Source organism: Triturus cristatus, chromosome 10 (assembly GCF_964204655.1).
Source record: "Triturus cristatus chromosome 10, aTriCri1.1, whole genome shotgun sequence".
Taxonomy (NCBI): Eukaryota; Metazoa; Chordata; class Amphibia; order Caudata; family Salamandridae; genus Triturus; species Triturus cristatus.
In genome coordinates this window covers 312,669,348-312,694,064 of record NC_140593.1, presented here as the reverse complement: position 1 = coordinate 312,694,064, position 24,717 = coordinate 312,669,348, and the positions used below count along the sequence as shown (strand labels likewise).

General features: G+C 44.2%; 1 protein-coding gene across 3 annotated transcripts in view; it reads right to left on the bottom strand.

Annotated features, from left to right (window-relative positions):
• The window catches only part of ADAM22 (ADAM metallopeptidase domain 22), a 1,168,071-nt gene that overhangs the window by 220,169 nt on the left and 923,185 nt on the right, over positions 1–24,717 (bottom strand). For all 3 annotated transcript variants that reach the window (XM_085631338.1, XM_085631339.1, XM_085631337.1), the window contains exon 22: positions 8,810–8,929. In XM_085631338.1, coding sequence (XP_085487464.1) covers positions 8,810–8,929 — 120 coding nt within the window. The remainder of the gene's footprint in view (positions 1–8,809; positions 8,930–24,717) is intronic.

The window sequence follows — 24,717 nt, the reverse complement described above, 5'->3', positions numbered from 1 at the left end:
GGCGATGATGGCGGTTGTGTACAGTGGGCATGGTGAAGACGTGATGTATACAATGATGGTTGGTCCAGAAGAGTTCGGTGGTGTGGCTGTAGTTAAAGGTCCCGCTGGCAGAGGAGACATGCTCGACCATGTGTCCTGCAATGTGGCTTTCTGCGGTGACTAGCTGCTTGAGTCTGATGTTGGAGAGCTAGCCCAGGAGGGGGTGGTATTCTGGTCACTGGGGTTGTCCAGGTGGAACTTGAGTTCGCCGAGTAGGATGTCATCGGTGGATGGGAGAGCCTGGTGTGCAATGAGGTCTACACTGGTATCGGAGAATGGGTGGCCATGGCGCGGGGGGCCTGCAGATGAGGGTGCCACATAGGATGGGGTTGGTCCGGATCTGGAAGTTAAGGTGTTCCATGGTAACCGTTGGGTCATTAGAGTGCGTGGTCAGTCAGAGTGTGCTTCTGTAGGTGATGGCAATGCCTCCTGGACAATCGGGGTGGTCCTTGCGGGTGATTTAGTAGCCGTCACTGATGGCGATCTCCGGTCCAGAGCAGATGTTGGTCCTGGCAGGCGATGTGGCGTCCAGGGTTAATGGCAAGGGGGTGCTGGCGCCATAGGGGTGGAGTGTCCGAGGGGAGGGTCCTTGGTGCTGAGCGCAGTCCAGGGGCAGACGGACGCAGACGGGCTTGCCTATGGCTTGCCTTTGGCATGGGAGACATCCATTACAATGCAGGCATTACATCGTAATGCCTTTACAACGCAAATCCAACAACGCAGGTGCCTTTACATCCCATCCCATTACAACGCATTATGAGGTCAATAATGGGGTATATTTAATTTTTAGGATGGGCATGGGTTTCGGGTGTCGGAGATAAAATGTGGAGTGTATCCTGGGGTAAAATTTTAAATTTGGGGTGTGTTTTGGGGTCAATCATGAAAATTGGGGTGTGCATTTGTGTCAAATATATAAATTGGGGTATGCATTTGGGTCAAATATGATTTTTAGGGTGTGTTTTGAGGCTCAAAGATGAATTTTAGGGTTCAGGGTTTGTTTTGGGGTGCAAGGGTTAGTTTTAGGGTTGCACTCGCTGAAGTGGGAATAGTAATGTCTACATCTCCGCAATCCAACACCTTCCCTACTGTTGCAATATGGCTAGTATTAGTATGCATTGTAATGGAATGCGATATTATGGTATGCATCGTAACTCCATATATACCTTTGGTACACCAGTGGTACGCCAGGTGCGCATGGCCGCATAGAGGCCGCCATTGAGAAGTGCTGCGGGGGGGCTGGACAGCTGGGAGGTGGGAAACGCCAGGAAGAACACTGGATGGGGTGTCGACGTGGGTGTGTGTGTGTGTGAGCAAGTGTTGTGAATATTTAAATGAGAAAAATCTTACCTCGAGGCCGGGTACCGTGTCTTCATTGCTCCTGCTCTCCTGAGTTTGCTTCCAGGAACAGGAAGTAGGCAGCCAGGCTCCCTCCCCTAAGCCAATCACAATGCTGCAATGCGTCATTGGGATTGGTCACTGGCGCCGGGACGAGGCGTTCAGCCAGGGGCCGGCGGTGTGGGCATGTTCTCCATGCAGGCTGTAATGCAGCCTGCATTGTGAACAGGACAGTGCGCATGACTGCTTTGTGCGGCCTGAGCGGGCCAACCAAACAGTCACTGCGCACTTGAGTGGGCATGCCACTCCGCCCCTGCCCTGCTCCGTGAGTGGAGCAGCCCTACCCACCCTCCCGCCCGCAAAGGAAACATGGCACGTCAGGAAGTTATCATCATGTGATGATTGTTCCTCTCCTTGCACTGCTTGAAAGCAGTGGGGTGACGCTCTTCTGCCATAGCGGATGAGCAGACACAGGTGGTGCGTCATCTACAGGTGCTAGGCCTGGGCGACTCGACCCCCGGGCCTCCTCTGCAACGTGTCCCACCTCCTTACCTGGACATTGACACAGTGGCGCAATCCGCTAAACTCTCTCCAAATCTGTGACTCAGCCAGCAGAAGCCTCAGCCAGGTGGGATTGCACAAGCTTGGGTACAGCAGTCGCCCCCAAGTCCAATCCTAATGCAGTTGATGCAGCAAGGCCCCCTTAGGCGTGAACTTGCAGCGCTCCCGCAACACAAGTTTGGTGCAGCTCAGGGGCCTCACCCTCCACAGTGTCCGGCCAGCGCAACCTCATCTGGCCTGTGATGCAGAGAGGTGCGGCCCACCATTGGTAATCCCCTCCATGCACCCCGGTGTAGGTGTTAATCGTAGTATGCAATGCAGACCTCCCTACATGTACAGGAGCGCCTCTACCATTCACAGTTCCAAGGGGCGCAAGGCGGTCTTCTCACACAGTTCGGCAACATGTCTCCATGTGACCGGCCAGACTTCACCACCTGGTACGGGCGATCGCCGCGCCTCAATGTCTACCGCTACGGCTCATCGACTCCACAGCTCCTCCGCATCCCACTCCAGGCTCCAGACGCAGGTCAAGCGAGGCATCCAGGCTCCAGACACAGGTCCAGTGAGGCATCCAGACTCCAGATGCAGGTCCAGTGAGGCATCCAGGCGCAGGTCCAGCAAGGATTCCAGGCTCCAGATGCAGGTCCAGCGAGGCATCCAGGCTCCAGACGCAGGTCCAGCGAGGCATCCAGGCTCTCATCCTGGTCCTCCTGGATGTTGGGTGGCTTGAGGGGGTTGTTCATGTGTGTTGCACTTGGCCCTGGCTGCTCCATTCTGCATTCTATTGTGTTTTTTTGCCTATTTTCTATTGGAGGTCAACTGATGGCTATTTTTTCCAATAGAGGCAAAAAAACGCACGTTGGGCTGACTAACGTGCGTTTTTTGCCGCTAATGGGCCTTTCGTCATCTGAAGATATTGCCATCTAGCGACGTCTTGTCCATAGGTCGCTAACAAGGTGATAGTTTTTAGAGGTACACAGCGGTAAGAAAATTGCCGCTTACTAGCGTTAGCGGTAGTTTGCCAGTCCTTGTTCATATGGCCCAATGTTTTTTTCAGATTGATGAGGGCTCGGCAGCTTCCTAAACAGTAAAGAATTGCAAACACTATGAGAAGACAATCCAAAAAAGCAGCTATCGCCAGACCTATTGTTTCTGCCAATGGTTGTTCCTAGTGCACTTCATAATAAATGAGGTGCAGTGTAGCATCACATAGGGAACATTTTTCATGCAAATTGACCCTGACCTGTATGTGACTGCTCCTTAGTGAAGTGAAGGCACTTGTCTGTTTTAGCTCCCCTGGAAAAGACGCCTAGGTCTGTGAGCTGTTCATGTCAACATAGCGAATATTTAAATGATTTCAAAGCTGTTTATTTTTCGGAAAAAGTCTGCCTGGCCCCTGAGGTACACCATGATCTGTACACGAAGCCATGCTGAGTCCAGCAAGAGAAAGCTGAAGGGGCGCACAGTCACACTCCAGACATATCTCCTTAAGTTAAACATGCAGAAGTGCAAGTAGCAGTCACGTTTGTTGGTCCAACAGAGCAACTCGAGCAAGGCAAGCTAGGCTATAACAGACGGAGTGTGCTTGGTGACAGCCCATCTCTTCTGTAAGCAAAGAGCAATGTGTGCAGGACTAGGGTCACCCTTTATTATAGATACAGAGTAAATAATGGCATGGACTTGTACTACATTTAAAGTTTAAAAGCATTTTTTTATTACACCTTTTATGGATGGGTCTGCACACCTCTCTGCAGAGGCAAAGAGATAAACAAGATACAACACGTAAAGCATGACGTGCATGACGACGCTTCCTCTCCGTCTTAGTTTAAAGGGCTGCTTGCAATACATTTTTATCCCGTTTAGCCCTCTGACGCTACAAAGAGGAATGCCAGTGGAGCTATAAAAGTAATAAAAAGAGACATGTATAGCACACAAGGCAGATGTCTTTAGAGAAACCAACAAGAGAAGAAACTTCTTATACTGCTACCAGCCTTACAGAGGATGAGGGCCAGGTACATATGGAAGTAAATGAAAAAAAGAGAACAATGTGACCCTCAGAGCTCAGAGCACTAAGAAACAATATGAATCAAGAAATAAAAAAACCTCTTCCACTGAGTCATTCTTTAACAGTAACTAGGGTCACAGGGAGGAACAAAGGCATGAGACCAGTACCACCAAGCTAAGAGATCGTCACATTGAAACAAGCACTGGGTGCCACTGAAAAAGTGGATAGTCCTGTAAAATCGCACTTCCTGGCAGCAAAGAATGCATGATTTGTGCGTGGTCATGTGTGCTTAAATTTCCACAAGTTTCCGCGTGCCTCTGATACGGAACATGTGCCAAGCAGCCTGAAATATCTTCCTTTTGAGTTCTGCCTCGCTAATGGGGCTCCTATAGAGGGTGACCAGGTGAGCAGCGTCTCAGAGTCTGCGTATGAGCAGCAGGAGGAAACTTCAATAATGGCAACTTCCCCGATGAGGAGTTTCACATTAGTTCTGGTCTAGTTTGGTCTAACCTGGGACCTGTACAAACAAATAAGAGCCTGAAATACAATTACCACCTACGTTTTTACTCACTAGTCTGTTCTTTCATCTGGAAAATAAAGTCAGCCAAAAATGTTCCAGCAGGAGTCCAATAAGGTGAGAAGAAGGTTGTCAATTAACATCACTAAACAGTCACAAAAAACAGGTATTACAATGTTGCTGCTGTACAACACGGAATGTACAAGAAGAATTTCCAATAAAGGAGATCTTATGTGAGCCATAGCAGGGGGGCAGCGCTCAATTTGTTTCTCTTCAAGATCTACTGTGGTTGAGTTCATACAAGCCAAAGCCCGCCCTCATTAGTGTACTCAACAGCCCGGGTCCCATTTGTAAAAATTACGACTGGCCTGAAGTGGATGCCTGTCTGTTCTTCCGGGGGCGGTAGAGTGCATCCCATGAGGAACGCACTCAAGTGAGACCCTGCTTGTCCCCGGGGGTACTAGGTAGTGCATACTTCACCCAGAGAAGGAATCAAAGTGATTTTGGAGGATCTTCACATAGATATTAACAGCTGAGCCCACAGCACTAGGGCATCGCTGTAACTTTAAAGCAAGGGTGCAGCCATTGTAGTGATAACAGGATGGGACACTTAAAAGAAGTTTGAGACACTTAAAAGAAGTTCCACCAGAGCGAATGAACGCAGTTTCTTGGCTGATGGGAAACTGATAACCGAAGCATACAGAGGAACTATTGTACAGCCCATAGAAACAAAAGAAAAGTAAGTGGCAAGTACAGGAACCAATGAAAAGCAAGGGGACGGGATGTAAAGGGATGTAAGCCCCTTTTGAGATTTATATTCAATACAAGAGATTTCACAAGAACAGCACAATAGATGTGCAGGTGAAACCTAAAAAGGCTATTTACTAGTTTATGCATCAAAGCTAGAACTTGGGAAAGCATTGGCACACTGCCAATGCCTGAGTGAAGTGTCCTCAAACTTGAGTCAGACGGTCTCTGTTTGGAATATTTGTCACAATCAAGTCTGTACTGCGAGTCAACTAATGACAGGTTGTATACACAACTAAGTGGTCAGAAATGTAAATAGTCTGGATGCCACCAGCAGAGGCACACCTAAAGCAGGCCCTTTCACTGTCTTGAATTAAACACAAGAAGAGAATAAAACAAAAAGACAAGACTGCCAAAAACAAAACAATATGAAATCTCAGAGTGAAGTCAGCCAATGGCTCAAGGGGGCTAATACATTGCCCTGAATACATGTTAAAGTAGGTGGAAGGCAAATGTGAATGACAGGAAACACAGATTAACTGAAGTTTGGCTGAAACCCCTAGAAGTAACTATGTTATGCAGGTAATTTTAGTAAAATCAAAAGCTTTTGCTAACACTGCACAAAAAACAGTCAAACAGTCTGGCATTGGCTGCACGCCTCTTGCCTTTGAGAAAGAAAGCTCAGAACAAAGAAAGAAACATAGAAAGAAAAAATAGAGAAAGCAAGAAGGCAGGCAAAAAAAGCAAGATAGAAAAAAGGTAATAAAGAAAGGAGACAAGAAAAAGGCCAAGAAGGAAGAAAAGAGAAAAAAGAAGAAAAAAATAAATCAGACAAGGAAAAAGGCAGGGAAGAAAGAAAAAAGCAATAAAGACAAAAGGCAAGGAAAAAGACAAGAGAGAAAGAAGTCAAAAAAAAGGGCAAGAAAGAAAGAAGGCAAGCAAAAAGGTAAGTATGAAAGAAAGAAAGAGATAGGAAAAGAAGGAAAGTCAGAGAAGGGAAGAAAAGAAAAGAATAGAGAGAAGGAAAGAGAAGAGGGAAATAAAAAGTAGGATATAGAGAAGGAATGAAAGAGAGAAGGAAAGATAGAGTGAAAGAGAAAGAAAGAAGGAAACAGAAGGAAGCAAAAGGAAGAATGGAAAGTGAGAAGAAAAGAATGAGGGAATAAAAGAAGGAAAGAAAGTGAGTAGGAAAAAGAGAGAACGAAAGAGAAAAATGATAAGGAAAGAGAAGGAAAGATGGAATGAAAGAAGAGAAAAAAGAAAGAAAGAAAAAGAATGAAAGGAAAGAAAAAGCAAGAAGGAAAGAGAAAGAAAGAAAAACGGAAGGAAAGAAAGAATGAAAAATATTTGGAAAGTAAGAAAGAAGGAGAGAAAGAAAAAACAGCAAAAAGAGGTTAACTTAAAACAGAACAATGGACTGAGTCTGGTATACTGTGAAATAGCAGCAGTTAGAAAAACAAAACACTTCAAAGGGAATTTACAACAGCATTGGCAGGAGAGGGTATGTGATAAAGATAGAATGTGTATCAAAAGCATCCTTCTGTCACATCAGGTTTTAAACACAAAGGCAACACTAATGTAATTATAAAGTAAAAACAAAAACACTGGCACTGAAGGGAACTAGCTTGAGTGCAGATGTGCTCCATTTGGGAGAGCAAAATGCAGTTACTCAAAGTGAAGTTAACCAGTGGCCTAAGTAGGCTGTACCATTGCCCTATGTTATACGTTGTAGTGGGCGGAAGCTAAATGAGAAATGGCACAACAACAGGCCGATGGATGATGAGAGGTGGCTGAAAGCCCCTATATGTAATTATCATATACATATCTTAGTAAAATCAAAAGTTCTTGGCTAACACCAGACATATGTGGCCTAATGGAAAGGGCGGTTGATCTCAAATCTGGGGAACCGGGTTCGAGTCTCGACACTGATGCTCAACATCCTGTGATTCTGGGCAAATCACTTAATCTCCCTGTGCCTAACAAAAATTAATGTGTCCCTGTGTAATGCAACTGGTGCTCATGTAAAGCGCTCTGATACCCGATTGGGTCAAGTTGGTCCTATATAAAACACCAAGAAAAAAAATAGACAAGAAAACACAGGTATACAGAATTCATATAAATGTTTCCCTTTTCATATTATAGTTCTAATGATTTTGTGGCCACTTAACATTGTTTTTTTAGGTTTGTCAGAAAGGAGCAAAAAGGTGCATCCTTCAATGTTTATAATAATTTTACAATGTGTATGAATGTCATTAGACATATGCACAGTTTTAACCCTAAATGGATCCTTCTGGTCCCAGGGGGCAGACTATAAAGAACTAATTTACCTGATCCGCATGGGAGGCTCAGTTACAATGCACAGGCTCTATTATTTGTGTTCTTTTCAGAGGCATGGGCCCCAAAGCAAACAAGGATAATGTGTCCTCTAGCCCTTGGTTTGCTAGTAAAAATAACAAGACTTTTGGTGCAGTGGACTCCAGGCACCCGGTGCCACTGCACCTGCTGCACTTTTAATGGCTATGTCCCTATACCTTTTATTCACATTGTTTTTGTGCAGTGTCTAATCCACGGACATGAGGGCAAACTACAGCGTCAGTATGATACAGAGAAGTTTGATTAATATGTGCCTATGTCAATTACACTTATATTCACTATTATGCGCATGGCCTATCCCTACCCCACATATATAATTATATTGCAATTCCTGAAAGTAATATACTTAGCCTTACTCATAAATCAAATTACATGCTAGACCAAATACAGCTCAACATAAGTAATACCTTCAAAAGAAGGTGTTTCTGAACAGTACAGATCTACAAAAAGTGCTTGTTTAAAACAGTTAATTAATATAGCACTGTACTGCACCGCTGACAGCACAAATGGTTGCTGAAGGCCCTCTTCCCTAGTTATAGACACGAGATGCAGATATGGGCCTATAATGAGGGAGAGGGCCTCTAACACCAGTTATGGCTCGGGCAGAAGAGCTAAATTGCTATTGGAATAATCCACCCACTGATGGTATAATGTTTTATAATAAACCTGGAGAAGCAGAAAGACAAGCAATGGAATGTTGGAGTAGAAGGTACTAGACATTATTGGCCCTGAAATATGCCACTGTCTTCCATGCAGATCTCAACATTCAAAAGTTGCAATAAAAAGTGCATTTACAAAATAATATCAAATACATAATTTAAACTAGTGCTGACCATAGTTACCGATGTATTATCGGAACTCATGCAAGGACTACATTCAGTCTTGGACGCCACCCTTGTCAGTGGCAGCTCGCCAAGGGAGTGCTGCGGGACGGTGGGGCGGGGCGAGGGTAGTAAACTCTGACGTACGGTGGTACGGAGTTAAGTAAATAAATAAGACCATTTACATTGCGCTCGCTGCAATGCCAAATCGGCGATGCAGCGCGCGCTATGTAAATTGTTTTATTCACTTATTTATTTACTTAACTTCATACCGCCGTATGCTAGAGTTTACTATGCCCCACCCTGCCTCTCCCCTGCCCCGCCCGCCTCACCGCCCCGCAGCACTCCCTCGGCGAACCGCCAGTGGCCCTTTTAGATGTTTATAATAAAGAATTATTGCCATTACGGTACCTGCAATTTAAAGTTTTACCCAGCTGTAAAACTGAAAATGTTGTGATTTCGCCATCAAGTTCTCCAAGTCGTGGCACATTTGAGATGTTTGAGCACAAAAGGTAACCACACAGTACATCTCTGCAATAAAACAACACAGCTATTACAAAAAAACACGGAGAATTTCATAAAATTTCATAATTGTTGTACACAGAATTATACAACACAGTGCAATCTGTACAGCAAATAGCAAGCAAGTTTGTCACTGCAGCATGTTTTATATTGTGAGAAAGTCATACTTTTTGACATGATCACCCCCATTTCTTGACTGATACTGGCAGTAGCTGACTCTGATTGTGTCCTGGGTTCTGCAAACCAGGGCCAGAGCTCTGTGTAAAAGGTATAAGGTAATTAGGTGTAATTACAATTAATATGACAACCTACCTGTAAGCCACTAGTATAAGGTAGGGCATGTAGGTCTAGAGGCCAGGTAGATTTAATGCATGTAAGTGTGCACTCATGTGTTGCCTGCTGAACATGTATATGCCAGCCCTGCTTTGCAAGCTGCTATTAAAATAAAAAGATGTCCCAATTCGATTTTGGAATTGAAGGTACTTCCAAAGTCTTAAACTACCTTAATTGTACATATACGTCACCCCTAAAGTCTGCCCTAGGTGCCCCAGGGTAGGGTGCAATTTTAAAATAAACAGAGATATTATAAAAGATGTTTTATATGCCCTGGTGAGGGAAAAACTGCAAACTCAGTTTTTCCGCATTGTAGTACATTAGCTTAATAGGCTAACATGGGAATACTTAATACAATAAAGTATACCTTATGACAGGAGTGAGGTGAAATATTAATTCAAAGACTTAAAAGACTAGTTATGATAAATCCAACAACTTGCCACGGGTAGATTTACTATAACTATTACAAAACAAAGTTATAGAACTTGATTTTTAGGTGTGCCAAAATCCAGCCTTCTAGCAGCCTCTCCTGATTGGCCAGCCTTCGACAGGCTGAGTCAAACTACTCTAATAGAGTGTGAGTGAAGTGGCCTGCATAGAGACAACGGACAACTAATTGGAGGAGATCTGCAGCTGTAGAGCAAAAAGGCAGGATGGGGTGGATTAGCCAAACAAGTCTTCGAAGAGGGAATGACAGGTAGGACAGGATACAGGCTCACCCCCGCTTTCTGCAACCCCAGCCAGACAGGAGCCCCAGTAATTGAATTAGCAGAGGGGTTGGAAGGGGATTGTTAGGGAAAGGTAGCCACGCTATTGGGTTAGCTTATCCAGATCTTAACCTCCAGGAGAGAGCTTCCCAATTCTGGATTTTGTCAAACAGTGCTTTCTGGGACAAGGATATGCCACACTTTGGAGGAAGCTGTCATACTTCTGGGTGGTACCTTGTACCCCATTGGTCAGAGGTGCCCCCCAGAGTGTCACCCAAGAACACTGGAGAAATATGGGAGAACTGCCCAGCAACACAGATCCCTGCCTGAAACTACAAGAAGAAGGAGGACTGTCCTGCTGAATCCCTGGACTGCACTAAGAGGACTGCACTCTTAAGGACTACACCTGCTGCACAGTTTGGTCTTCAGCCCATAAGGACTTTGTCTTGCTTTGAAAAGTGAAGAAGTGGACTCCCTGAAATCAATAGGTTAAAAGAGCTCCACCTGCATCATTGCCAGCAAGAAGAAACCAACTGATCACCTTCTGCTGGCCTTTAAAAGATCTGGCAAGGTCCATTGTGGGAGACGTAGTCCCAACATCCCAAAGAGCAACTCAGAGCTTCTAGAACCTTGGATTAGTGTTGTGGACACTTTGGAACCCCAAAAGGACCTTCTAAAGAAGCTCCAGAACTTTGGAGACCTTTGGGAAATTGTTGATAAAAAGCTCCATAAGTGGACCAACCCGTCGTCGAAAGTCAAGTTGCCGACGTTGAACCGCAACATGGCCTGAATTTCAGGTTTATCCCACTGAAAGCACTGGAGCTCAATACTTCCAGGATTTCACCATGGCCTCACGCTGAACCAAGCTTCCACCATCTGCTCGAAACCTAGCCTGATGAGGAGCTTCACTCGACGTCGAAAGCAAATTCTACAAAAAAGTGAGTACATCAGAAGACTGGGCCCTACAGCTCATAGTATTTGATCCGCGCTCCATCATGGTCGGCCTGAAATTTTGACTTTGGCACTAGGAAGTGTTTCATCTTTAAAAATTCATATCTCTGGCTCCGTACATATTATTTTTGTCATTTTGATGTCAATTTAATCATACAAATATTTCCTTTTCATTCATTGGTGTTTGATTTTTATTATGAGTTGTGTCTTACTTATTTAATGTACTGGTCTTATTTAAAATGCTTTACATGCCTGCCTCCTAAGTTAAACCTGCCTGCTTGCAGCCAGCTATCAAGGGTTGAGCACAGGAATAATGTATTAAAACCTTGACTGGGCCTTATATTGTGATTGTGGCCTTATTACTAGTGGTAGGTTCCATACTTACCCCTACTAATAAACCACATTCTAATATATATGTGCTGCACTATGTACTTAACTTTATTAACATGTACACAAAACTCATGATATGTATATGTTTGAAGTTATAATCTATTAAAAATCTTTAGATCTTCTTTTTGTATGATTAGAATGTCATGGTTTGTATGGACCCTCAACTTGCAACCAGCCCTTTATGATGACTGAAAATATAAAATAAATATGTATTATTCTCGGATGGGAATTTTGTTCGTTACTTGACTTCCAAAAACACAGCCCTGGTATTCATATCTTTATAAGATGTTAAAGGAAAACTTGTAAAAACAGAAGAAACCCACAAATTAAATTTACAAGTAAATATAAGCTCTGCTTTTATCGTGACCACACAAAGAGCACAGATACTATAAATGAACAAATCTATGCAGCACTGAATATTCTTTTTTATTTGTCTAGTGGACTATATTGCATGAAACATTTGGCTCATGCCTATACTTGCAAATTCTGTATAGTGCCTCCACTACTACACATCATTAGTCTTTGACTGCACCCACCCTCACGGGTTCTTCAGCACCCCTTTCAGTATGTTTGGTGGAGGGTAGGCCTATGGGAACTTGACAGCATGGCTCCTTCCGCACTGTTGTTGTCTTTGTAGACACACCTTCAGACCGCCATTGGATGAGGTCAAACCCTCCCCCCCCAAAAGGGATTGCTCACATTCCAGTGTAGGGTGTTGCTGATGCTGTATGCCCCCTTCCATAGAATACCCTGGTGTGGTACTAACTGGTCTGAACGATGATATTCCTTGGGTTTCACTATGAGATAGTATTCACTCACTGAGTAATAGTCATTGGGTTTTACTATGAGACAGTACCCTTTCATTGAGTAAGAGTCACTGCTTTGTTATGTACAGTTGCATTATAATCTGACTTATAGAAATACATGTAGTTTTCTATTGAGTGTATTTCTTCTTTGTTGTGGACGGATGGTCTTTTAGATTGCCTGTTTGACAATGGGTGGTTACTATTTGTGCCACTGTTTCTTTAAGAGTTGTTGACTCGCCAAGGATATTTTGTGTTTCTCTACTTTGTAGTGTACGGATGGGCTTTTTGAACAGCCTGGTTGACAATGGGTTGTTACTATGTGTGTCACTGTTTCTTTCAACGAAACTGTCGACTCGCCATAGATATGCAAGGCGCATGCGCTGAATACGGGACAATTTTTCCACATAGACGCTTTGTTAGCATCTGAATTGAGCATGCGCGAGAATGCGGTGCGTAGCCACACCGGTTGCAAATTACTCAAGGTTGTTGGAGGATATATAAGACCATGCTCCTCCACCCAGCACTCACCTCCGGCAGCAGGCTCTATCGGACTAGAGGTACCGACGGACAGGTGAGTGCGGGCGTTGGTTTTGGAGCTGATTTATTTCATTTTTCTATTTACTCGATACCGGACACGCTTTTCAGAATCAGTTTCGTGTCCTAGACCTAATTACGCAATTGACGTGAGTACGTAGGCTGGGGGCTGCTACTTTGACTTATAGTAATTCTCTCTGAGGTACCAACATCGCGCATTTTAACAAATGCATTTGTTGGTCATCATCAAAAAAAAATAATAATTCCGAGGTGGCTGGATTTATTTAATAAATTTTACAGACCACAGCGGTTGCAACGCTTGTTCGTTTGATCGCCACCGTGAACGGTATAATGTTCCAATGGTGTGTTATGTGGCGTTTGCTGATCTGACAGTTTCTGATAAACTTGGGCACATATTCTTTTTCTGAAACAAGATAAGAGAGATGTTGGTTTGTTAGTACTTTTGACACACAACTCTCTCTGTTTAAGATAGTTATGCAGCATTGGAACAAATGCTTATTTTAATTTAGTCTCTCGTATTGAATCCCTTTTTCTTTTTCTTTCTTAATTGGAACTACACTCACCGAGCTGGTTCACCAAAAACGTCTATGAATAGGGTTATCTTTATTATTAGACGAATAGGTGTTAACGATTTTTCCATATATTGAGACTTATACTCTACACAAAAAAAATGTACGTTCCTTTTTAGTGCGGGGCCCCCTTCCTGAGCAGTTGCCAGGTAGAGGTGAGGTCCTGTACCCAGCTGTGGCGGGTAAGGTGTTTATTTTCGCTTTATAATAATTTTTGTGGATCCCTTTTTCAGCATGATCACATTCGTGATATATGTTATTTATACCTGACATTTGTTATATTTCCTTTGTTACAGGTATCAGCACATTTTGATAAGTGACGGACGCATGACTTTATATTGGTCTGATATCCTTTTTTGTTCTTTCACTTTATTGTAAGCAGCAGCATCTTTCTATGAGGTCCTGACGAAAGCCTGATCAAATTTGGATATGTAGGGCTGAAACATGTTGACCACTAACCATCATATTACAGCGGTTTAAATCCATACCGTTGGTGCACTGCCATTTTTACCCTGACAGTAGGCACATCTTTATTAAAATGTTGTTCTGATGCCTTCTCGCTAGTTTTAGCTTTCACATTCCTTCACATTTTTTCATAATTTCTCTTCTTTTTTTGCGCTGCGACCTAACTCACACATTTTTGCTCACCATATGTGGATTTAGTAAATCCTCCATATCCTAAACAAAACATCCCTGAGCTCCTCCCTCTCAGAGAGGGTGTTGTAGCCCTCAAAGGAACTAGGATTTTCCTTTGGGAGGAGAGTCCCTATGATAAAGCATGTCACCTTTGGTGATTGAGGGATTACGTCCTTTAAAGGGATCTGCCCTTACATGTAACCTTTGACTATTAACCATCAATCAATTGTTTGATGATTATCCCATTTATTCATTTATGCAGTTTATGTTAATGGATACTGTAGACCCTAGGATTTCTATGTTTGATAACTAAGTGTGTGCCACCTCATGGGTAGCGAAAAGTTAGAGCATCCCACAAATGCCTCATTAAGCACATTTCAGTGCATGTGACATTTTGCAGGCCCAAACGCAAAGCTGTTTCCTTATTTGCATGAATCATTTCATATATGCAAACAACGGAATGCCAACTCTATTGAGTTGCTTCTAGTTTTGCAACTCTGTAATGCATATTGGAGAAGGAGCTACAACAAGTGTCTACAGCTCCTTCTGTGATACTAAAATGCAGATTGAGGAGCACATTAAAAGGAGCAGAAATATGTCTTGTGCCTCTATGTACCTATGATAACACGGACTGTGCTGATAATGAGAATGTTTCCTATAGATGATAAGATTTCTTATTTATGTTCCTATCCAGTTATGCATCCAGGAACCCTAGCTTTCAGACAGCGAACAGGATATATGCAGATGCACAATCTAATATTCAATTTTTTACCAATGTTGTGTGAGGGGAGGTGCCACTGATCATTAGAGGTGAAGTCTTGAGTGGGTCTTTATGCCCATTCCTTCCTTCAACAGTGGTGATGAATAGCATATTACTCTTTGAGGACCTGCAAGTAGATTTATGTCATAGTGTTCTGTAATGTGTAGCAGTTATAAACAAAGGTATTTAAACGAAACCAGGTGACTGCGGGTTAAATCCATGCACTGAGATAAAATCACAATAAATAGGCCTTATGACAAGCAAACTTGTTTCCTTTGTCAAAGCGTTGCAACATGGATTCTGTGGCACAGTGAACAGTGATTGCTCATATCAGGCAGTACTCCAGTAATAATTTGAAATGTGATTTCTACACTGTAGTAATAAATACGTGGATGTGTGTGTATCAGTGTGGTTGCTCTAAAAAAATAAAATCTGATATTGATCTACATTTAATTTCGCCAACATGGCACAAGTATATTTTATGCCCTGCTAGTGAAAAAAATTTGGGGCACTCCTGAACTAAAACTACTCCAGTTATATGGATTTAGTGCAATGACCTACACATAATGAAATAAGTTCCTACTTTGCTGAAAGAAGTAAGCTGGCAAAGTTACCCTTGATTTCTGAATACTTCTTTTGCGATATATGATTTTTTGGAACTGTCTGCTTACATTCTCACTGGATTTTGGCTTTTATTTCTCATTTAGTGTGATAGGGTGCTTCTTAAGTAAGTAGAAAGATCTATTTTGCTATATATTATATTACTATATGTTAGAACCCTCATTATCCAAATGTTTAATTTCCTTTTCCTACTGTATGTATGCATTTTCTTTTGGAGTGTCCTTGGATCTGTAGTTGGACTTTAATATTCTATTTTTTGATCTATGTGTTACATTTAATTAGAGACTATACAATTTTGCGAACTGCCATGTTCAAAATTATGCTCTATTTTACCAAAGTTTATCTGTAATTTATGAACTCATGAGTGCATAGTTTATTGATAATCTAAATCTAGCTAAATAAGCATTTTCTCCGGCCAGTGACCAGGCTCATATAAGCAGCTATATCATCTGAATGCAATCGCATATTTGTAAAAAGTTATTATTTACAATTGTCCATGTTTGCCTTAAAGCAAATGGTAATCACTCAGTTGCTGATTTTAGTACCAAGTTATAAAAACATATATTTACTCTGGTACCCAGCATTATGTACGCATTACTCATGTTTGTTGTTGTGTGGTGCAGCTTTAGAACTGTCATTCTCTGAGTGTATCATGGGCTCAAACATGGCAGACCCATTCCATGTTGAATTACTTATTGAGTTTTACTGACCACTCAATTATTTTTAGCTTGGGCGAAATGCATCAGCCTTGCATTTAAGCTTTCTGGTAAAGCTCTCTGTGCCATTCATACAGATCTCTGTGCCTCTAGATAGGAATTCTCACAGTAGCCATGTTTTTTGCTGAATGACTTTGTGTTAGACTCATTTCACGACTATGTGCCCACAGCTCTTTTCTGCTTTTCTTTGCATGGCTTCCATCCCTCCAGGCTCTGCATCATACGTATTTTTGGGACCAGTGCAAGACATATTTGGGGCCATCTCTACGGAACTCTGAATTTATTACCCATATTTGTGGTTTTGCAATAATAATATTTTACATGCAATTCAGATTAAAATACGACCTATGCACATGGTGCGACGTTAGCTAGAGAGGGAAATGAAGTGTAAAGAGGGGTGATGGAGAAGGGTTTAGCGAAATAAAACCTGCTCGGGTCAAACCTCTCCTTGTGTGTATTATTAAAAAAAGTTGTGTGAAAATTAACAGTGAATAACTAAAAATGGGGAGACCATGAAATTGTGCAAGTGCGTGCTGGAAGGAGATTAGTATTTCCAGTACTTTTCTAGTAGGCTGCAAAGGTGAATGATTAATGTAGAAATAACAGCAGAAAGAATAATAATGGTAGAAGCTGAGTTTTAAAAGAGACATTTTCTCTTTGCATTAGCTGTCCAAAACTGTGCACATAACGAGTAGAGAAATGCAAAGCATTAATAATGGAGTTTTGTTGTGCTATGATATTTACTTGTGCATTTGTTTTTCCTAGAGAAAAAAGCACACTTTACTGTTCTGCAGAGAAGGCCTCAGAATTTTTTTAGGTTTAATTTGCTTTCTAAAACGTAGGCAGCAAAAAAAATTATCTTGTCCTTAGAGAGTTCCTGAAGATGGCCATGGTTGTGCGGAGGAAGTAATGAATGTTATTAATGGAATGTGGACAATCGTGTTTTTATTTTTATGTTTTATTTTATTTATGAATTTTCATATTATGACAATCAAGAAAAAGCAGCATCATGTTCACATTTGTACAGAATACACAGCAGCAAGTTGATATATCATCAGGTATTTCAGGAATGATATAGAAACGTACATACTACCAAAAATACACAAGATGTACATTATCATCATACAGAATGTCATTAGTCAGTAGGGTTGTTTAACATATATGCAGTGAATGGACCTCAAATGTCACGCGGCCTTGAAGCACTGGGCAGGTCCTCCCCATAGCAGGTAAGTTGATCCTGACAATAGGCTATATCCCTTAACCAGTGTACTGGCTGCGGCGCAGGTCTGCCATTCCAGTGAAGTGAGAACGTGCGTTTCACGAGTAGTAGTGCTATAGCTACCAACTTCCAATTGACAGCCGTAAGATTAAGTACATTTCCTAGCAAGGAAACCGTCATATGACATTCTATTTTTTCACCCACCGTTTCTGTTAAGGCCGCCGTGACTTTCCTCCAGAAGTCAGCCACTTTGTGACAGCTCCATGCCAAATGTTGAAAATCTGCATTATCGGCGCCACATCTTTTACAGCAGTGCGAGTCCCTCAAGCCATACTTGCAAAGTTGCGCTGGTGTGTAGTACATCGTTTGGTGGACATATTTATAATGTATAAGCTTAAGATTCCCATTTGCAACAAACTGACCCGTTAATTTACAGCATCCTGCCCATTCATCCTCTGTCAGCGGTTGGCGTAAAATAGCATTCCATTTTCCCATGGGGCCCACACCAACAGTCGCCTCATCCATCTGGGAGGCTGCATATAGGCGAGTAACTAGTTTATTCTGAGTTTGCGTAGTATATATAAGTTGTAGAGCCCCCAGAGTTGGTGGTCCATCAGGAAAACATGGGTATAGCGACCGCACCACAGCTCGTAGTCTACTGTATATAAATGCCAACATGACAGAGCCTTCCCTGTCCCCTATAAAACTCTGGAGATCTATAAATTTCCCATTGGGATAGATCTTACCCATGGCATGCGCCCCTGCATTGTGCATATCCTTTAGGGAACCCGTTCACTCGTTATGGATGGACCAGTGGCATTGCTGGTGCGTACAACAGGAGCCTCCGTGCACGCCTCCCCAGTTCATCCCAAGCATGAGACATACATTGTACTGTATCCACTTCATCCCTTTCGAAGACAGTGGTCTTGTTAACAATCATAGCTTTAAGTGGTATTGGGTGAACCGCCCCCGCTTCTACTGCAACATGTAGTTTAGCGTTTAGCCAGAAAAAGGCATATTGTGCTTGTGCTTGCATATCTGGTACCGTAAACCCACCCATCTCATACGGCAATGTCAGTGTCTCCCATTTAACTCTTGGTTTTTTACCTCCCCAGACTAGCGTAATCAGTAATGCATGTAATGTAGTAAAAAAATTTTGCTTCAATTGAATGGGAACCGTTACAAACAAGTAAAAGAACTTCGGGAGGACCACCATTTTGATCAAGGCCACCCTATCTGCAAACGTTAATGGTAATCAAATCCATTTGGATACTTGTTCTTCAAGTCGAGAGATTGCTGTACCATAATTGGTGCGGATAATGATCTGTGGGTCTTTATGTATCCAAATACCTAAGTATTTTACTGGATCTGTACTCCATTCTAATGGGTATCCTAATTCAACTTGCATCATACCCTCAGTCAAAGATATCACAACCGATTTATTCCAATTAATTGCAAGGCCAGAATGTCTCTCAAATCGATCATACTCTCTAATAAGTTGTTCCAAGTGCACCGCTGGTTCACGCACATACAAGACCATGGCGTACATGGATACCGCTAATGGCCGCTGGAGAAAACGCAGTGCCGCCTTGCCTTGGCATGTTGCTGCCTTAGTATACAGGCCAACGGCTCTAACACGACTGCAAATAATAACGGCGATAGGGGGCAGCCCTGCCTCATCCCGGGCTGAATCGGAAACGTGGCAGACGTCTGCCCATTAATATGCACACAGGCCACCGGATCCGTATATAACAACTTAATCCAATTGGTGTAAATATATGGCACCCCCATACGATGCAACACTGCGAACATGTAATGGACAATCGTGTTTGATAACATTTTACAGAGAGCTATGTGCAAGCTGCGGAAGAAATTATTGGAGTTTCCTCTGCTGAAGGCTGATGGCTGTTTCCTAAAGACAAAGCAACTGTTGAGAGTCAGGTGCACTGGAAGTGGAGTGATCAGACACCCCCTGCCTTAGCCCAATCAGAATTCTGGATTTTTGTGTTTTGATACATGGGGCGCTAGGCCTTTAGTGAATAAGGGTATAATTACTAATGTTAGAATTGTTGGCGGCGGTGCTTCTTATTTCGAGAGGAGAGGGCCTTGTTGTTGTTTTCCCTTACTTAACTGGCTGGCTGTCCTGCTTATCCTGACTCTTTAACTTTGCTCCTCATACCTTCGTGAGGGTGCCCAGCTTACTCTTCCGGCCAGATACTGGCTTTCCATACTATTAGCATTTTGTGCTATAATTATTCCTCGGTTTGTATGATATTCCAAATTTGCATTTATCTTATTTGCAAATGTTCTTTTGTCTCTTCACTTATCCATTTACTCATGGCTCGTTGTGAGATGTATTATGAATTACTGTAGTGATGTTTCTGTTGTTTGATGATCTATGATTCAAGCTGAATTGTACTTGATGATCATTCAGAATTACCTTAAAATTAGATAAAAGCATATTGAAAAGTAACCAGAGTCTGTCATTATTAATGTTATTTGATTTTAGTGTTTGAATTACTTTCTTGTTAAGGTCCTCATAAGTTACGATTCTGTCTATCTTTCGCCAATCCCTATCAACCCTCAAAGGTCCATCGGGGAGAAAGGACCTTTAAATATGAATATTATAGGTAACCTGTTTTGGTAACGTTCGTTATAAAATTACGCAGCGGAAGGGAATAGTAAGGTGTTGAAATTGGTTCCTGATGATAAAATTTGCAAAGCCACTTTCCGCTGCATCAGGGGTTAGTAGACAATGGTAAGTTGTAGGGGTGAGGGAGAGGGATGGCAAGGTGAGGTAAAGAGAGGTGAGCATCAGGTACAGAAGTGATGTACATAGAGGTAAGAAGAAAAAGGAGCACTAAGCTACAGAGAGGTGGGTGATGAAGAGACAAAGTTGAGGCGAGAGATGGATGCAGAGACAGAGAGAGAATGGTGAGGTAGAAGAGGTAAGATGAAGCATGGAGAGAGACATGAGACAAAGATCAGTGTACGAGTGAAACAGTCAGTGCAGCGGATGTTAATCTGTTGACTGCTGTGGACCCCCACTGAATAATTCTTTGAATCTAGGGATCCTTGCTGAGTCATGACTGAAAGCCTGAGGATCCCTGCATAAATTTTTTGATGATTTGAACCATAAAACAATACACTAAAAATACAGAAACAAGCATTCGTCAAACAAATACACAAATGATGAAATGTTTTATTTAACTAAGAAATATTTTTAAAACATACACTTTTTATTTTAAGAGAAAGGTTGGGGCTTTTCTAAATATAATTGAAGTCACTCATCATCCATACTATATTCTGTTTGATGCTCTTGCACTGCTCCCAAAAATCAATCTGAGGATACTAACTTAATTACAAGGTCTTTTGGGCGGGGGTAAGGTATCGGCATCCTGGTCACCGATAGAATTATCATCAATACCAACTTGGATGCAATCATTTCTACTTTGCTCCATATTCAAATTTTCTGGTGTACGATCCTCCACAGTCTCCTCGCCAGGTAAAGTTTCAACTTTACTATTCATTATTAACCCCTGCTATTCTATATTTAATGTTTCTTCTACTGTGGAAATCTGTTTTTCGATTACACCAACTGCCCCCGTAAGATAGTTTAGCAAGGTCATATTCGCATCTTTCGGCTTACTGAGGGGTTTCATTGAATTATTACTGGGTAATTTTCTTTTCCCCATTTTCAACATCCAATTATATCAACATGCAACCCCCCTTAGTTAGCTTAATTTCGTTAACCACAGATTTCTAAAACCAGTAATTATTGTGCAAGGATTAAGACAGTCAGCTTAGATAATAAAGTCCCAAAAGTGCACCTCCACTCACTGTGTGATGGAACCAAGAGAGGGGGCCCAGCCCTGCCTCCTCCACCCACTGACGGGTGCAGATGGGCCCGCCCTTGGTCCGGACGGGGCACGTGCGTGGCCCAGGCATGCCCCCACGCATCCCACGCTGTGGGTGAGAGCCTAAGTCTTTTAGCGCCTCCTGGCACTTCACAGCAGCAATGACGGCCTTCCTGTGGCTGGGGCTGCTGGACAATGGAGTTTCCTGGCCCCCGGTGATGTTCTCTCACGTCCCGCGCTGCGGGAGAGAGCCTGAGTCTTTTAGCGACTCCTGGCGCGTCATGGCGGCAATGACAGCCTTCCTGTGGCTGGGGCTGCTGGGCAAAGGAGTTCCTGCCCCGGTGATGTTCTCTCACGTCCCGCGCTGCTGGAGATAACCTGAGTCTTTTAGCGCCTCCTGGCGCATCATGGCGGCAATGACAGCCTTCCTGTGGCTGGGGCTGCTGGGCAATAGAGTTCCTGGCCCCCAGTGGTGTTCTCTCGCGTCCCACGCTGCGGGAGAGAGGGAGAGATCCTGAGTCTTTTAGCGCCTCCTGGTGCGTCGTGGCAGCAATGACGGCCTTCCTGTGGCTAGGGCTGCTGGGCAATGGAGTTCCTGGCCCCCGGTGGTGTTCTCTCGCGTCCTGTGCTGCGGGAGAGAGCCTGAGTCTTTTAGCGCCTCCTGGCACATTCACAGCGGCAATGACAGACTTCCTGTGGCTGGGGCTGCTGGGCAATGGAGTGCCTGGCCCCCGGTGATGTTCTCTCGCGTCCCGAGCTGCGGGAGAGAGCCTGAGTCGTTTAGCGTCTCCTAGCTCGTCGTGGCAGCAATAACAGCCTTCCTGTGGCTGGGGCTGCTGGGCAATGGAGTTCCTGGCCCCCGGTGATGTTCTCTCACGTCCCGCGCTGTGGGAGAGAGCCTGAGTCTTTTAACGCCTCCTGGCGCGTCACGGCGACAATGACGGCCTTCCTGTGGCTGGGGCTGCTGGGCAATGGAGTTCCTGGCCCCCGGTGATGTTCTCTCGCGTCCCGAGCTGCGGGAGAGAGCCTGAGTCGTTTAGCGTCTCCTAGCGCGTCGTGGCAGCAATAACAGCCTTCCTGTGGCTGGGGCTCCTGGGCAATGGAGTTCCTGGCCCACGGTGATGTTCTCTCGCGTCCCGCGCTGCGGGAGAGAGCTAGAGTCGTTTAGCACCTCCTGGCGCGTTGTGGCAGCAATGACAGCCTTCCTGTGGCTGGGGCTGCTGGGCAATGGAGTTCCTGGACACCGGTGGTGTTCTCTCGCGTCCCGTGTTGCGGGAGAGAGCCTGAGTCTTTTAGTGCCTGCTGGCGCGTCACGGTGGCAATGACGGCCTTCCTGTGGCTGGGGCTGCTGGGCAATGGAGTTCCTGGCCCCCGGTGATGTTCTCTCGCGTCCCGTGCTGCGGGAGAGAGCTAGAGTCGTTTAGTGCCTGCTGGCGCGTCACGGTGGCAATGACGGCCTTCCTGTGGCTGGGGCTGCTGGGCAATGGAGTTCCTGGCCCCCGGTGATGTTCTCGCGCGTCCCGTGCTGCGGGAGAGAGCCTAAGTCTTTTAGTGCCTGCTGGCGCGTCACGGTGGCAATGACGGCCTTCCTGTGGCTGGGGCTGCTGGGCAATGGAGTTCCTGGCCCCCGGTGATGTTCTCTCGCGTCCCGTGCTGCGGGAGAGAGCTAGAGTCGTTTAGCACCTCCTGGCGCGTTGTGGCGGCAATGACAGCCTTCCTGTGGCTGGGGCTGTTGGGCAATGGCGTTCCTGGCCCCCGGTGGTGTTCTCTCACGTCCCGTGCTGTGGGAGAGAGCCTGAGTCTTTTAGTGCCTGCTGGCGCGTCACGGTGGCAATGATGGCCTTCCTGTGGCTGGGGCTGCTGGGCAATGGAGTTCCTGGCCCCCGGTGATGTTCTCTCGCGTCCCGCGCTGCGGGAGAGAACTAGAGTCGTTTAGCACCTCCTGGCGCATTGTGGTGGCAATGACAGCCTTCCTGTGGCTGGGGCTGCTGGGCAATGGAGTTCCTGGCCCCCGGTGATGTTCTCTCGCGTCCCGCGCTGCGGGAGAGAGCTAGAGTCGTTTAGAACCTCCTGGCGCGTTGTGGCGGCAATGACAGCCTTCCTGTGGCTAGGGCTGCTGGGCAATGGAGTTCCTGGCCCCCGGTGGTGTTCTCTCGCATCCCGTGCTGCGGGAGAGAGCCTGAGTCTTTTAGTGCCTGCTGGCGCGTCACGGCGGCAATGACGGCCTTCCTGTGCCTGGGACTGCTAAGCAATGGAGTTCCTGGCCCCCGTGGTGTTCTCTTGCGTCCGCACTCATAAACGTACTATTAAAATGTAATTTTGTGATTGCAAAATAAATGTAAACTTACACAAAAGTGTAAGTTTTCCTCTGTGAAGGTAAACTTACCTTCAAATGCTTAGAGATTAATGGTACGCATGAGAGTAGAGATATGGTCGCCCTGAATATAGATCATGTGCTTGATGTACTGTACAATTCTATTACCTTCAGGTCCCGACTGCCCACCTCAGCAGGGGGATACCTTAGTAGCTTTAATCCTTTACAGTGCACTATGTGACCTATCCTCAAATATGTCCTGGATGTTGTACTATTCTCATTGGTGAGAATGAACTCCTGGCCCAGGATAAAACTAGAAATGCTGAAATTTCCATTTGAACCTCCTTAAATGTCCAATATATCACATTGCTTGTTATTTATAATATCTACTAAACTGGCTAGATGGGGTTCATAGCCAGGAAAAAGCTTTTCTGGCCTGCACACCGTGCAATCTCAAATTGAAATTCCTGTATACATTGCAGACGTATCTTGAGTTTGCCACACTTTTAAAGAGGGCGCTGCAGTATTTATAACAGTCAGGATGATCAGGGAAGGGTTCAGGGCCCAGCCTGCCTGAGACTGAAATGCCCTCTGACAGTTGAGTGGGAGAGAGCATTTTCATTTAATAAGAAGGTCTCCAGTGATGCCTGCTTTAATTTGATGCAACATAGCTTCCTCCACAGGACATTCTTAAGCCGGTGGTGTTGCTTAAGATATATTCCTCTCATGTGAAAACTCGCTCCAAGATATGACGTTGGGATGGATGGGTTTCTGCATATTATGTGGCTATGTCCAGGGGTAGTTACGTACTGGGGGAATACTGTGTCTGAGGTAGGGTGAATTACCTATCAATGAGTAGGTCGTTAAATTCTGCGTGATGGGACTGCATCCGCCTGGCCAAAGGGGGAAAGCTCACCCAAAAGTGTGTCGTTTTGCTTGGTATTGGCTGTGTACGGATAAAGATAACATGGCTATAGTTTAATAATCCCCAGTCAGACTTGTGATGTCAAGACATGCTGGATTGGTGCTGGTGCAGGAACTGGACATGTCCAGAACCCACACCCAATCTAAAACTAAATGATGATTTGATCGAATGACGGACATTGGCCCATCTTTTATTATACCATTCGGATACATTGTCGTTTTGACTATGATGTGGCTTATTCACCTTTTTGCTGTAATGTTTATTATAATCTGCTGCTGCACATTTTTGATAGGTCTGTGACTGAATGTTGGAAAAAATGATGCAACTCATGTTGCCTGTTTCGTCTGTTCACGCTTGTGTTGTTTTAAATTTCAATAATCTGTTTAAAGAAAGTTTGTGTAAGACATATAGATTATCTCACACATGAATATGGCTCAA